The sequence below is a fragment of the Cucurbita pepo genome, chromosome 6 (assembly GCF_057944985.1).
Source record: "Cucurbita pepo subsp. pepo isolate OVF chromosome 6, ASM5794498v1, whole genome shotgun sequence".
Taxonomy (NCBI): Eukaryota; Viridiplantae; Streptophyta; class Magnoliopsida; order Cucurbitales; family Cucurbitaceae; genus Cucurbita; species Cucurbita pepo.
In genome coordinates this window covers 10756608-10773098 of record NC_141803.1, presented here as the reverse complement: position 1 = coordinate 10773098, position 16491 = coordinate 10756608, and the positions used below count along the sequence as shown (strand labels likewise).

At 41.4% G+C, this 16491-nt stretch overlaps 1 protein-coding gene across 1 annotated transcript; it reads left to right on the top strand.

The window, feature by feature from the left end:
• Positions 1 to 10571: 10571 nt before the first annotated feature.
• Positions 10572 to 11747, top strand: LOC147792303 (uncharacterized). The gene has a single exon (XM_087124445.1). The coding sequence runs from the start codon at positions 10572 to 10574 to the stop codon at positions 11745 to 11747; it is 1176 nt and encodes a 391-aa protein (XP_086980571.1).
• The last annotated feature ends 4744 nt before the right edge of the window (positions 11748 to 16491 follow it).

The following is a 16491-nucleotide window of genomic DNA, read 5'->3' as shown; positions in this document are numbered from 1 at the left end:
TTCTAGGAAGAGCGAACTTTTGGTTTGTGATCTTTTCAACCTCTAATGAGTTAAAGAGACGGACTCTAGAAAGGATGAACTTTGGGTATCTAACTCTTCAAAGCTCAAAAAGTGTCCGAAAGAACTAACTTGTACACAAGCATCGAGACAAGCTCTGGAAAAGACAAACTTTGGGTTCCAAACTCCCCAAAGTACTAACGGGTCAAAATCCGAATGAAACGGGCTCTTCAAACCATGATGTTTAGGTTTCTAAGCCTAACAGATCTAAGTTTTGACGAACTTTGGACCAAACGTCAAGATAGTGTGATGGAAGGACGAACTTTGGGCTTTCAATTCTCTGAAGCTCTAGTTTGGGAGAACTTTGGTCCAAACATCAAGACAAACTCGGGAGAAAATGAACTTTTGGCTCCCGGCACGATAGAGCACTAACAAGTTCATATTTCGACGAATTTTGACACAAATGTCATGACAAACTCTCCGAAGAATTACTAGGCCAAGGTTTTGGCGAACCCTGAAGGCAACATACTTAGGGTCTCTAGCTCTCCAAAGAATCGACAGGTCCAAGTTTGGATGGCACAACTTCAAGATGAGCTCTAAGAAGGGCAAACTTTGAGTTTATGGTCCTCTAAACCTCTAATGGGTCAAAGTTTGGTCCAAACGCTGAGACAAACTTTAAAAGGAATGAACTTTCGGTTAACTCACCAAAGCTCAAAAAGGGTTAGAAAGGACGAAATTTAGGTGAATCACTGTTCGAACTCTAGAAAGGATTAACATGTACACAAGCATCGAGACACGCTCTGGAAAGGATGAACTTTGGGTTCCTAACTCTAAAAAATTCTAATAGGTCAAATTCTAGACGAAACAGACTCTTCAAACCACGAAGTTCAGGTTTCTAAGCCGAACGATGTTACATAAAAGCTATGATTTTTCCTTATTTAGGTTATTCACACGTTTCCTTCAACTTAGTCCGTTGTTTTTTTTTAGTTTTTGGATATCTGAATTAAAGCTCCCTATATAATGGAAGAGCGTATTTTATGCTGGCCATTTGGGCCGACGCAAGATTTGTGCCACTACTGCTAATTTTAGGATAGGATGGTTATTTAAATATGTCTAAGGGAATGAAAATAACAATTCATCGTGTCTTCAGCACATACTTTCTCTCTCTGTTAATCATCCGTTATTTTCTTTTTCTTCCAACAAATTTCCTTCAGCCGTTTTTATTCCGTCGACGATTTCCTCGCGATATTCATAAGTCAACAAGTGGTATTAGAGTTTGGTTAATCAACCAGTGGTATATCTGGTAGAGGAGCCGACTTTATTAAAAGTCAAGTTGAATAACTCAAGTGGTTAGAGCGTCGACCTAATAACACACAAGTCTCAGGTTCACGTAGAAGAAAATGCAAAGCATGTAAATACACACTTTATGGGGACCATCTCGAGCAGGCTCGCTCACTCCTCTATGCCACCGTCGAGTACCCCAGCTTCTCCATCACTGCCACTAAAAGGCCCGACGTCGCGTAGACGAACGAGTATCGGGGTTTCAAGACCCACCAAAAAAAAGACTTACAAAGGACAATCTTCTGGTTTCAAGACCCACCACAGACTTATAGGTCCCAGTTTTTGGTGAAATTTGAAGGTAGTGATCTGATCGATCTTTGGGTCTCTAGCCCTCTAACGCTCCGACACGTTTTAAAAAAATAAACTTTTGAACAATATAGCTCTTACAAGTCCATGTTTCAACGAACTTTAGCACAAATATCGAGACAAACTCTAAAAAGGATGAACTTCTTATTTCAAAACCATACAAAGACATACCAAGCCTCAGGTTTTAGGGAACTCTAAAGGCAGCAAACTTTAGGTCTCTAGCCCTCCAAAGCTTTGACGGGTCCAAGATTGGACGAACTTTAGCATGAAATTCGAGAGGAACTCTGGGAAGAGCAAAGCTCTCTCCCTTCAAGTACCCTCAAGTTGTTCTTCCGCTTCAAGTACCCTCAAGTTGTTCTTCCACTTCAGTTATTTGTTTCGACATATTTCAATCGTGGGCAATTGAGGATTCTATTGACATGGCTAAGTTAGGGCATGGCTCTAATACCATGTTAGATGAACACGACTCTCCACAATGGTATGATATTATCCACTTTGAGAATAAGCTCTGATGGTTTTGCTTTGGTATTCCCCAAAAGGCCTTGTACCAATGGAGATAGTATTTTTTGATTATAAATCCATGATAATTCCCTAAATTAGCTGGGACTTTCACCCAACACTACCAACTCCAAAAAATTAATGTATCTTTGAAAAAGATGGAATCCATTTTTCATTTGCTTTATCCCATCAATCCCAAGCTAGGAATAAAAATATTCATTTGTTTTAGGGTCAAAGGTTCATCTCTTTCATATTTATTGAAATAAAAAGTATGACAGTGATACTGGCATCAAAACCCACACGTTATAAAGAACTCTCCTCCTTCAAAATGTCTCCTTTTCTGACTTAATAGTTTTAAGTGATACATTCTTTCCATTGTTAAAGTGTAATCACAATAACATATAAGGTAATTTTCTATCGAAGCTCTCTCATGAATGTGTCGGTAGAGACCTTCGTTGATGCAATGCATGCAATGTCAACAAAAGCTATGTATGTTGATGCCAGTAACATGGTGCTACCAAATGTGATGAATTGGCATACAACACCTTCTCTCACTAGAGATATTACCTTGCTACAAAAAGTAGAGTTTTTTTTTTTTTTTTTATCATTCTTATACTTTTTTACCTTGACTACAAGGATAAAAAAATAAAAATAAATAAATAAATAAGAAAAAGAAAAGTCAATATTTTTTTGTATTCAATTGGTTAAAAAAAATTACTTTTTAATCTTGCATTTTAAACCTCTAAAAAAATACCATCCATAAATTTAATACTTTATCAATTTTTTTATACATAAAAAAAAATGAATGGTCCAACTTTAAACATTACTTAAAAGGAACTAATAAAATATAAAATTAGTTGTTATAAAAGTTAACAGCCAAGAGGGTTGAGAAAATTAAGAAAGTTTTGTAGGTCACCTTACCTTTTACACCTTACACCTTGGTAGGGAAGATATTCTCCAATAACTAAAATTTACAGCACACTTTCAACTAATTGTGGTTAAAATATAACTACCTACCACCTCAATTTGACTATATGTATGTATATATATATATATAAGATAGAATCCAAATACTTTGTAGAAAAGGGTGAGAGATCTTGAAGAAGAACATGAAGTCTCTAAGCATATTCTGTTTAATCGTGTTGGTTGCTTTGACATCAAACAATATGATGAGATTTTCTTTTGCAGAATCTAAGCAACAATTGCCGTTCACCAAATGGAAAGTAACTATTTTAAATGAGATGACTACTTCAACTCTAATTGTTCATTGCAAGTCAAATGATGACGATCTGGGCGAGCACGTACTCCGCACTGGAGATAATTACAACTGGAGTTTTAAAGAAAATTTTTGGATTTCTACGTTGTTTTGGTGCCATTTTAGCAGCAAACATGGACAAGTTAGTGGAAATGTTTTTTGGCCAGAAGGAGGGAGTTGGTTTAATGATCAATGTATTCATAATAACTGCACTTGGGCAATTAGAGACCAAGGTATTTACTTGTATTTTGGATCTCGCAAGGGCTTCCGCTTAATGTATTATTGGAAATAATGCACTCCGACTTTCATTCAATTTCAATAAATAATTTTATGAATAAAAATGCTCGTTCTCATTTTGGAGATTAAAATTTTAATTCTAATGAAATTTGCTTTTCAAAATTTTAAAACATCAATAATGTCTTCAAACTAATTAGTTCGAATAGGATAGCCCTGATGATAAGATAAGGAAATCAACTACAAGGAGAGTAAAATTCGGATTACCTTGTTGATCGAATATCTCAAGGCAAGAACACTTGATTGAGATTCGAATCACTCCACAAGCAAGATCGATCATATCTAGCTTGAATGACTCTTGTTGATCAAATATCTCAAATACTTGTTTGAGATTCGAATCACTCCACAAGCAAGATTGATCATGTCGAGCTTGAATGATTCTACATGCAATCTAAACTACATAGAATTGCAAAGAAACTTAGTCATTGGCTAAAGAAAAGCACAAATGCTTCTTTTACTATATTTTCCAAGTCTACCTTACAAATACAACATACATGGCTTTATATAGCCTCAAAATGAAACTATTAAAGACATTCCAAAAGTTGTAACATTCATAATTAATGGCCATAATTAGCCATTATGTAAATGTAACCTAAAGTAAATAAAATGTCTTAAAATACAATAACTCTAAATTACTCTAAATTGTAACCCACCCAAAATTTATAACCATCAAACTTCATTCCTCTTCAATGTGACATGAACTGCAACCTCTTTTGATAATTTTGACAACATTTTCTTACATCTTAAATGAAGTATATTGTATGAATGATGTCTCTTGGTTCATATCATTCTCCACTTCTTCAAGAGGATTCGTCCTCGAATCTATTTGTGAAACTTTGCTGCAAAACATAAGATATGAAAATACAAAGGCCCTCACAACAATCTCTCATGTGTATACACTCAAGGATTTTTTTAGGCCACTCTGTTTGCACTCATTTACACAAATGAAGCTCTCAATCTCACCTCTCAAAATTTTGAATAGAGCAAAGATTGAATTTTGAACTCTGGGTCGATTAAAATCTAAAAACATGAAAGTAAATAAAAATCAAATTGAAAAAAAAAAATGCAAAGGAAACATATATCCAATCTTGAGCCTGAAGCTCTGATACCAAATGATAAGATAAGGAATCAATACAAGGGGAATAAGATTCGGATTACCTTGTTGATCGAATATCTCAAGGCAAGAACATTGTTTGAGATTCAAATCACTCCACAAGCAAGATCGATCATGTCTAGCTTGAATGATTCTTGTTGATCAAATATCTCAACGCAAAAACACTTGCTTGAGATTCGAATCACTCCAAAGCAAGATTGATCATGTCGAGCTTGAATGATTCTACATGTAATCTAAACTACATAGAATTGCAAATAAACTTAGCCATTGGCTAAAGAAAGCACAAATGCTTCTTTAATAATCTTTTTCAAGTCTACCTTACAAATACAACATACATGGCTTTATTTGTATATGACAGAAACTTTTGATGAACTTTGGACCAAACGTCACGGATGCGTCGACAGAAACTTTTTGGTAATGCTATGTATATGACAACGGTAAAAGACACACATGCCAATGTCTCCAACATGGCACCAATAGACATGAAAAATTCTACGAAAATGGGTCCAAGTTTAGACGAACTTTGGCACGAACTTCGAGATAAAATCTAAGAGGAGCAAACTTTGGTTTGTGATCTTTTAAACCTCTAATGAGTCGAAGTTTTGTCCAAACGCTGAGACGGACTCCATAAAGGATGAACTTTGGTATCTAACTCTTCAAAGCTCAAAAAGTGTCAGAAAGAACTAACTTGTACAAAAGCGTCGAGACAAGTTCTGGAACGGACGAACTTTTGGTTTCAAACTCACCAAAGCACTAATGGTCAAAATCCAAATGAAAAGGGCTCTTTAAACCATGAAGTTTAGGTTTCTAAGCCTAACGGATCTAAGTTTTGATGAACTTTGGACCAAACGTCAAGACAGTGTGGTCGAAGGACGAATTTTGGGTTTTCAACTCTTAGAAGCTCTAGTTTGAAAGAACTTTGGTCCAAACATCAAGAAAAACTTGGCTCCCAGCACGATAGAGCACTAACAAGTTCACGTTTCAACGAATTTCAACACAAATGTCGAGACAATCTCTCGAAAAGACGAACTGCTTGTTTTAAAACCCTCCGAAGAGTTATCAGGCCCAAGGTTTTGGCGAACTTTGAAGGCAACATACTTCAGGTCTCTAACTCTCCAAAATATCGACGATGAACTCTAGGAAGGGAAAACTTTGAGTTTGCAGTCCTCCAAACATCTAATGGGTCAAAGTTCGGTCCAAACGCTAAGAAAGACTCCAAAAAGAACAAACTTTGGGTTTCTAACTCACCAAATCTAAAAAAGGGTTAGACAGGATGAAATTTGGACAAATCTCTGTCCGAAATCTAGAAAGGATTAACATGTACACGAGCGTCGAGACAAGCTCTAGAAAGGATTTACTTTGGGTTCCTACCTCTCTAAAATTCTAACATGTCAAAGTCTAGACGAAACTAACTCATCAAACCACGAAGTTCAGGTTTCTATGCCAAACGAATCAACATTTGAATGAACTTTGGACCAAATGCTGAGATAGTATGACGGAAGGATGAACTTTTAATTTCTAACAATTTGAAGCTCTGTTTTGGAAGAACTTTGGTCCAAAAATCAAGACAAACTATGGAAAAAATGAACTTTTGATTCTCAGCACGATAGATCTCAAACAAGTCCATGTTTCGGCGAACTTCGGCACAACTGTCAAGACAAACTCTAGAAAGGACAATCTTCTGGTTTCAAGACCCTCTAAAGACTTACAAGTCCAAGTTTTTGGCGAAATTTGAAGGCAACGATCTTTGGGTCTCTAGCCCTCCAAAGCTTTGACAGGTTTTGAAAAAAAGAAACTTTTGCACAATAGAGCTCTTACAAGTCTTCGTTTCGACGAACTTCAGCACAAATATCTAGACAAACTCTGAAAATGATGAACTTCTTATTTCAAAACCATCCGAAGACATACTAGGCCCCAGGTTTTTGTGAACAATAAATGTAGCAAACTTTAGGTCTCTAGCCCTCCAAAGCTCTGACGGGTCCAAGTTTGGACAAACTTTGGCATGAACTTCTAGATGAACTCTGAGATGGGCGAACTTTTGATTTTGTAGCCCTCCTGAAAGGACAGACTTTGGGTTTCTAACTCTCTGAAGCTCGAAAAGGGTCTGAAAGGATGAACTTTGGGCGAACTATTGTCCGAACTCTGAAACGGACTAACTTGTACACAAGCATTGAGACAAGCTCTTGTAAGGACGAACTTTGGGTTTGTAATTCTTTAAAGCTCTAACGAGTCAAAGTTCATTCAAAACTCTCTCTTCGAATAATGAAATTAAGGTTTCCAAGTATTAAAGCCACATCGCAAGGCCTGTTTGTGAGAAGAAGAAACTTCAGTTTTTTCTTTAAAGAGTGAGCTGAAAGAGATTCAAAATATATCAGCTGAAATCAAGTTCGTCAACCGGCAATTCCTAAGTTTGATGGCCATTATGATCATTGGTTTATGCTTATGAAAAATTTTCTTCATTCAAAGGAATATTGGTCTTTGGTGGAGACCGGAATCCCTGTCGCAGCAGAAGGAGTAGACATTACCGAAGCACAACAAAAAACAATTGCAGACCAGAAGCTGAAAGACTTGAAGGTCAAGAATTATTTGTTCCAAGCCATTGATCGAACTATTATGGAAAGGATCCTTAATAGAGATACTGCAAAACAAATTTGGGACTCTATGAAGCAGAAGTACTAGGGTTCCACAGGAGTAAAAAGAGCTCAACTCCAAGCTCTTAGGAAAGAGTTGAAAGTCCTACAAATGAAAGAAGGTGAGAGTGTTGATGCATATTTTGCTTGAACTCTCACCATTGCAAACAATATGAAAATTCATGGCGAAGACATAAAACAAGTTGTGATTACTGAAAAAAACTTGAGACCAATGACATCAAGATTTGACTATGTTATATGTTCGATTGAAGAGTCTAATAATTTAGACACTTTAACAATTGATGAATTGCAATGTAGCTTACTGGTACATGAGCAAAGACTGAATGGACGTGTAAGTGATGAACAAGCACTAAAGGTGACATATGATACCAGATTGACCCGCACCTCGACCTGAGACTCCTGCACACACGTCGCTCTCTGATTGTGCCACGTGGCACATCTGCAGCGCGGCTCCTCTCGGCTCAAGCGGCTTAATCGGCTCGGCAGCGGCTCCTCAGCTCCAACGGCTTATTTGGCTCGAGAAACCTGTTTCCAGCCTGTTTGACACCGTTCCGACCCTCCCGGACCAGGTTTCGGCCCTGTTTAAGGTCAAATGGAACATTTTAAGGTCGTATTTCACAAATTCCTGTTGAGAATTTATTATTATTTGTGAAATTCTAACGAAAGTGACGAATGAACCAATAGGAACCAACCACCAACAGAAGCGTAGAACGTTCACGAGGAGCTAGGAGCTTACGTTATATTCTAGGGAGTACTTCGGCTAAGGCCTACCAAGTAAGTGGCTTACCCGTTGTAGGTTACGCATTATTTGCTGTATGTTGGCACGTGCCCATGGATTTGCACGTGTCATTGTATGCTAGTTTAATGTGCATAAGTACGAAATCATGTGAACGTGAATGTATGTTATGTATGTTGTTTAGTTGATGTGATATGTTATGCATGTGACGATGTGTGGCCCTTGAACGATTATGGCTTGTTTGTATGAATATTTGAATGTAACTGCATGAATTGTATGACATGAAATACGGTAAATTGCATGAAACATAACCCCGCTAGGAATATGTATGATATGTAAAGAAATGAGAGTGAGAATGACATGTCAGCATGAAAACGTGACAGGGGGTTATGTTCATTAATGATAAATGGAGGACTAGTGGGACCTCATGCATATTGTGTGTTCATGCATTTGGGGGGATACCCCTATCCCATCACGAGGGTACGGACGCGTACATCCAATGGCAGGACAACGATCGTTATGCTTTGAATAACGCTGTCGTGACGGTTCTAGTTTTAACGGGTCCCGGCATAAGGGGCTCAAAGAGTATGCCCACCGGCTAAGGATAGTGGCCCAGCGGTGTGCAAACTAGCTGGTGAGCCCATACTCGTACGTATGGGCTGTGTGTAGAGTATATGGTACACGTCCACGATTACCCGTTAGGATTACACCGTAGGGAAAACGAAACGAAACGAAACGAAACGATAGGTCCCATCATTTCATTGCATGTGATTGTTGCATAACCTCGATAGGGGGTCACTTACTGAGTATTCTATAAATACTCAAGCTTCGTGCTACTTTACTTTTGCAGATAAGGGCAAGGCACCCATGTGACGACGACGGCGACATTGTACACCTCGGGACCGTGGCACATGCATAGGATAGTTATTTGTTTTTTTTTTCCATTTCGTAGTCTAGGCTGAATTCAGTTTGCATCATTAGCATAAGTTAGTATAGGTTGAAATAGTTTTACATAATAAGCTATAGGGTAGAATAAAACATTCATTTGGTTTTTGTTTTTTCTTTATTTTCAATAATGTTCTGTTCTTTTTCCATGTAATCATTTTTTTTTCTTGCACGAGGTAATAAAAGGCGAGAGTAAGTCGCATTTAAGAATCGGGCCCATTTAATATATATTCAGCATTTCAAGGTATAGTAAGAACCTTAGATTAAATAGGTAAAATATTAGGGTCGTTACAGTTGGTATCAGAGCTTTGGGTTATAGATCTTGTAGACTAGCCTACAGAGTAGGCTTGGCATGTTCCACGGTCCAATTACTGATGCCCCGTCGTTGCCAAGTACGCCTTATGTAGAATGAGGGATGTATGACCTTTGTGATATATTTAATGTTGTTGGCTTTAAATGATGCATGACATGATACTGTATGAAAAGGCGTCGATGTATTTGGCGTTGATGTGATCTGATGTAATGCATGTCTTTACGTTATGATATTTATGTTTTTTTTATACATATGAATTATATGGTAGGATGTAGGGAATGTTGTAAATCATAAACTTAGCTAGAATCATTTTCTTTGTTTCTAGAACCCGGCCGCACAGAGGACGTAGAAGAGGTAGGAGAGGGAGAGGACGACCTCCCATTAGGAGAGGAGGAAGAGGAGACGCCGATAGAAGTTCTTCCCACGAGGGGTCGACTACCGGCCCATATGCGTTTGTACAACCTCCTGAATATGCACCTCCCCCACAAACCGTACCACCTCCTTAATATGCACCTCCCCCACAAACCGTACCACCTCCTAAATATGCACCTCCCCCACAAGCTGTACCCCCTCCTGAATATGCACCGCCCCCTCAAGCTGCACCACAGGCCAGGTTAGACCCCGCCACAAAGTTACTGTTGGAATCCCTAAAAAAAACTATGCAAACCATGCTAGACACACAACAGGCCACGTTGTTGGCTACGCAACAAGTCGCGGCAATGACCATGCAACCAGCCAACGCGGTGGCCACGCAACTAGCCAACGCGGCGGCCCCGCAACCGGTGGATGCGGTAGCTATCCAACCGGTGAAAACCCTGCACCTGGATTGGGGTGCGAGTTGGTTAAAGAATTTCAGGCGGTATAACCCCCGTCCTTTTGTCGGTTCAAAGGAAGATCCCACAACGGCTCAAATGTGGATCGCAAACACGGAAACGACCTTTGAATCAATGAGATGCCCTGATGAATATAAGGTGGCATGTGCGACATACGTGTTACAAAAAGATGCAGAAGTGTGGTGGTCGGATAATAAATAGAGCATCAGCCCGGGTGGGGGAATTACAACGTGGGAGACCTTTAAGGAAGCCTTTCTAAAATACTATTATCAAAAGGAAAGTCGTATAATGAAACAGCAAGAGTTTAACCACTTAACCCAAGGTCATCGCACGGTGGATCAGTACGATCAGAACTTCATGAGTTTGAGAAGGTTTGCACCGTCTTTAGCTGACACTGAAGAGAAACAGATAGAAAAATTTGTGTTAGGATTGAATCCGAAAACCCGCCGCATGTTAGAGGCCTTTATCCCAAAAACCTATGAAGAGGCCCTAAGGACGGCCAAGGCCCTAGAGGAACCCCCAGAGGAAAAGAAAATGGAGCCAACGGTCGTCACAGGGAGGAAACGCCCTGTCGAGATCGATACAACAGAATTCCAACCACCGTCCCAGAGACCTCGATATCAGAGTAGGCCACCTGCTCCACCCCCAATAGGCCGATACCTAGCAATGAACAAGCCCTTGTGCCATAACTGTGGAAAACAACATGTTGGGAGATGTTTGGCGGGCTCAGGTATGTGTTATATTTGTGGTCATGCAGGTCATGTGGCCAGAACTTGCCCTACAAAGAGCTCGGGAAATCCAAGGGAACCCCTTAGAGGACCGGTCATCAGAGAGCCCATCATACAAACCCGCCCACAGACCAGGGCATATGTAACAACCAGTAAAGAGGCGGGAACATTTGGCACCGTGGTGACAGGTACGCTTTCTATACTAGGAAACTTTGCGTTGACATTGTTTGATTATGGTTCTACCCATTCCTTTGTTGCTTTACCATTTGTTAAACAAGCAGGGTTCGTAGTAGAACCCTTAATGCATGCATTGTCGGTCGGTACCCCAGTAGGGGTAGACTTAGTTACGAAAAATAGAGTAAAGGACGGACAAGTGGTAATAGCTGGACAAACCATCCACGTGGACTTAAAGGTAGTGGATATGACGGATTTTGACGTCATACTAGAAATGGACTGGTTAGCCGAAAACTTTGCTAGCATAGACTGCCATAAGAAGGAGGTGATATTCACACCTCCCAACGGACTTACCTTTAAGTTTAAAGGAACCTCCACAGGTACCACCCCAAAAATAATATCGATGATAAAAGTGAGGCGCCTGATACAACAAGAGGGGTGGACATTTCTAGCCTGTGCAGTAAATACAAAAGGAAAGGAAAAACCCATAGATACAGTACCCATAGTAAACGAATTTATGGATGTCTTCCCGGAGGACCTCCCGAGAATTCCTCCATCGTGAGAGGTAGACTTTGGAATAGATCTGGAACCAGGAACGGGACCCATCTCTAAGGCCCCGTACCGCATGGCACCAGCAGAACTAAAGGAACTTAAAACACAACTGCAAAACCTACTAGATAAGAGCTTCATTCGACCTAGCGTGTCCCCTTGGGGTCCGCCAGTGTTGTTTGTCAAAAAGAAAGACCGCTCAATGCGTTTATGCATTGATTATAGGGAATTAAACAAGAGGACGGTAAAGAACAAATACCCGTTACACCGTATTGAGGACCTATTTGACCATCTACGTGGGGCGACAGTGTTTTCTAAAATAGATCTTCGATCAGGATACCATCAAATTAAGATTAAAAATGAAGACATACCGAAAACAGCCTTTCGAACCAGATATGGCCACTACGAGTTTGTGGTGATGTCTTTTGGTCTCACCAATGCCCCAGCGGTATTTATGGAACTAATGAACCGAGTATTTAAGGAGTGCTTAGACTCTTTTGTGATCGTGTTCATAGACGATATCCTGATATACTCGAAAACGGACCTAGAACACCAAGAGCACCTTCGCAGAGCCTTAACTATCCTTAGGGAGAACAAGCTGTATGCCAAATTCACCAAGTGTGAATTTTGGCTACGACAGGTTTCGTTTCTAGGGCACGTAGTGTCTAAAGACGGAATCTTCGTAGATCCCAATAAGATAGAAGCGGTCACGAAATGGAAACGCCCAACAACGGTCACCGAGATACGAAGTTTCTTAGGATTGGCAGGCTACTACCGAAGGTTTGTCCAGGACTTCGCTAGAATAGCCACGCCTCTCACCCAATTGACAAAAAAAGGTGTACCTTTTGTTTGGGACGATACTTGTGAGGCCAGCTTTCAAGAGCTGAAACAAAGACTAGTATCCGCCCCAGTGCTCACAGTTCCAGAGAGTTCTGTGGGATATGTGATTTACAGTGACGCATCCAAAAAGAGATTAGGTTGTGTACTGATGCAACATGGCAAGGTGGTTGCGTATGCGTCACGCCAACTAAAGGATTACGAGAAAAACTATCCTACACGTGATTTGGAGCTGGTAGCAGTAGTGGTCGCGTTAAAAATTTGGCGACACTACCTGTATGGCGAAAAGACCCAAATCTACACGGACCACAAAAGACTAAAATATTGGTTCACACAAAAAGAATTGAACATGAGGCAACGTAGATGGTTAGAGCTGGTAAAAGATTACGACATAGACATCCAGTACCATCCTAGAAAAGCAAACGTAGTCGCTGATGCACTGAGTCGAAAAGCAGTACACTCGTCGGCCCTCATCACCAGGGAGCCACGAGTGCAAACTGATTTCGAACGGGCTGATATAGCGGTAGTAACCAAAGAAGTTGCAGCCCAAATAGCCCGACTGACAATGCGCCCCACGCTCAGACAAAGGATCATAGACTCACAACGTGGGGATCCAAGCCTAAGTAAAATCCTAGACCAATTGGAAGTAGGCATAGTGAACGGATTCTCTAAGTCAGCAGATGACGGATTATTATGCCAAGGGCGTTTATGTGTCCCACCCATGAGAAAAATAAAGAATGAAATCCTAACTGAGGCACACAACTCAACCTTCTCGATACATCCAGGTGGTACAAAGATGTATCAAGACTTGAAACAACACTTCTGGTGGCGAAGTATGAAAAAGGATATCCCGGAGTATGTGAGTAAGTGTCTGTTGTGCCAACAAGTAAAAACCCCTAGGCAGAAAACCGCTGGGCTACTACAACCTCTAAGTATACCGGAATGGAAATGGGAAAACATTGCCATAGATTTCATAGTAGGCCTACCCAAAACATTAAAGGGCTATATGGTAATCTGGGTGGTCGTGGATCGTCTGACAAAGTCGGCTCACTTCCTACCGGGTAAGGCAACATATATAGTAGACAATTGGGCCCAACTGTATGTTAAAGAAATTGTGAGGTTGCATGGAGTACCGGTGTCAATTCTGTCGGATCGGGACCCGCGTTCTACGTCGGCCTTTTGGCGCGGACTCCAAAAAGCGATGGGTACCCGCCTCGACTTTAGCACCGCCTTCCACCCATAAACGGATGGCCAAACGGAACGATTAAACCAAATTCTGGAATACATGCTTCGGGCATGCGTTATGGATTTCACAGGGAGTTGGGACACTAAACTGCACTTAATGGAATTCTCTTATAATAACAGCTTCCAAGCAACCATCGGGATGGCACCCTTTGAAGCTTTGTATGGAAAACGATGTAGATCCCCATTGTGCTAGGACGAAGTAGGAAAACAAGAACTGGTAGGACCTGAGCTGGTCCGCGTCACCAATGAGGCAATACAGAAAATAAGAGTAAGAATGCGTACCGCACAGAGTAGGCAAAAGAGCTACGCCGACGTTAGGCGTAGGAATTTAGAGTTCGAAGAGGGGGACCCAGTGTTCCTAAAAGTAGCCCCCATGAAAGGTATTCTAAGATTCGGACGCAAGGGGAAGCTCAGCCCCCGATTCATTGGACCGTTCAAAATTTTAGAAAGAATAGGTTCGGTAGCTTACAAACTAGCTTTACCACCTTCACTTTCAAGCGTACACGATGTATTTCATGTGTCCATGTTGAGGAAATATATTGCAGACCCGACGCACGTAATAGACTACAAACCTCTCGAAATTGAGAAAAATTTAAGTTACAAGGAGAAACCGATTAAAATTCTAGCCCGAGAAGTGAAAGCCTTACGTAATAGGAGTATAGGTTTCGTTAAGGTATTGTGGCGTAACCACCAAGTCGAGGAAGCTACGTGGGAACGAGATGAGGAAATCAAGGAAAAATATCCCGAGTTGATCCACGAGTTCGAGACTTTTGAGGACGAAAGTTCTTTTTAGGGGTAGGTAATGTAACGGAACCAAAAAAAAAAAAAAGGGTGAGGGTCGTCGGCAGAGCCAAAAACTCCGGCGAACGCTAGAGTTTTCGCTCGCACATGACCCACAAAGGGCGGCCGAGGGCTGGGATGCCATAAATCGCGTCCCCAACCTTCAGCCACCCTGAAAGAACCTGCAAAGTAACAAAAATAGTGAAAAACGAGAAGGAACAGAAAACCGACGGAACTCCGGCGAAGCCGAACCATACGAATCGATGTCAAAACCCTCATTTTACACCACAAAAGTAATCACAAAACCCTTTACACACATCAAGAGTAGGTTTTAGATGAATCCCTTACGGTGAACACCATCGGCAAGAAAGACAGAACGGCGGACTTCCGAGCTTCTCCAGGTCCGGGAGTGTGAGGTCCTTACAAACGAAATCTATACCAAAAACGGGGTTAGGGTGAAGAATAATCTCGGGAACGGAGGAAAAAGAGGGGAAAAGGACGTCGAGACGACGTTGTCGAGGAGAGAGAGAGGTCGCCAGAAAATCGCGCAGGCAGTCGGGCGAAGAGGACGAAGTCCGACCCGAGAGCTGGATCTGGCAACCCGAACAGAACCCAATTCCCTTCGGTCGGCCCAGAACTAAGGATTCTCGCGTCCCAAACACTCCGGCCGTTCACCCGCGAACCAGCCCATCACCGCGCACGGCCTGTCACCCACATTCGGCCCGAGACCCACGAGCGATCCGTTAACCCGCGCCTCGACCCAAGACTCCTGCACACGCGTCGCTCTCTGATTGTGCCATGTGGCACGTCTGCAGTGCGGCTCCTCTCGGCTCAAGCGGCTTAATCGGCTCGGCAACGGCTCCTCGGCTCCGATGGCTTATTTGGCTTGGGAAACCTGTTTCCAGCCTATTTGACACCGTTCCGACCCTCCCGGACCTGGTTTCGGCCCTGTTTAAGGTAAAATGGAACATTTTAAGGTCGTATTTAACAAATTCCAGTTGTGAATTTATTATTATTTGTGAAATCCTAACGAAAGTGACGAATGAACCAATAGGAACCAACCACCAACGGAAGCGTAGAACGTTCACGAGGAGCTAGGAGCTTACGTTATATTCTAGGGAGTACTTCGGCTAAGGCCTACCAAGTAAGTGGCTCACCCATTGTAGGTTACGCATTATTTGTTGTATGTTGGCACGTGCACGTGGATTTGCACGTGTCATTAAATTGTATGCTAGTTTAATGTGCATAAGTACGAAATCATGTGAACGTGAATGTATGTTATGTATGCTGCTTAATTGATGTGATATGTTATGCATGTGACGATTTGTGGCCCTTGAATGATTATGGCTTGTTTGTATGAATATTTGAATGTAACTGCATGAATTGTATGACATGAAATATGGTAAATTGCATGAAACATAACCCCGCTAGGAATATGTATGATATGTAAGGAAATGAGAATGAGAATGACATGTCAGCATGAAAACGTGACAGGGGGTTATGTTCATTAATGATAACTGGAGGACTAGTGGGACCTCATGCATATTGTGTGTTCATGCATTTGGGGGGATACCCCTATCCCATCACGAGGGTACGGACGCGTACATCCAATGGCAGGACAACGATCGTTATGCTTTGAATAACGCTGCCGTGATGGTTCTAGTTTTAACGGGTCCCGGCATAAGGGGCTCCAAGAGTATGCCCACCGGCTAAGGACAGTGGCCCAGCGGTGTGCGAACTAGCTGGTGAGCCCATACTCGTACGTATGGGCTGTGTGTAGAGTATATGGTACACGTCCACGATTACCCGTTAGGATTACACCGTAGGAAAAATGAAATGAAATGAAACGAAACGATAGGTCCCATCATTTCATTGCATGTGATTGTTGCATAACC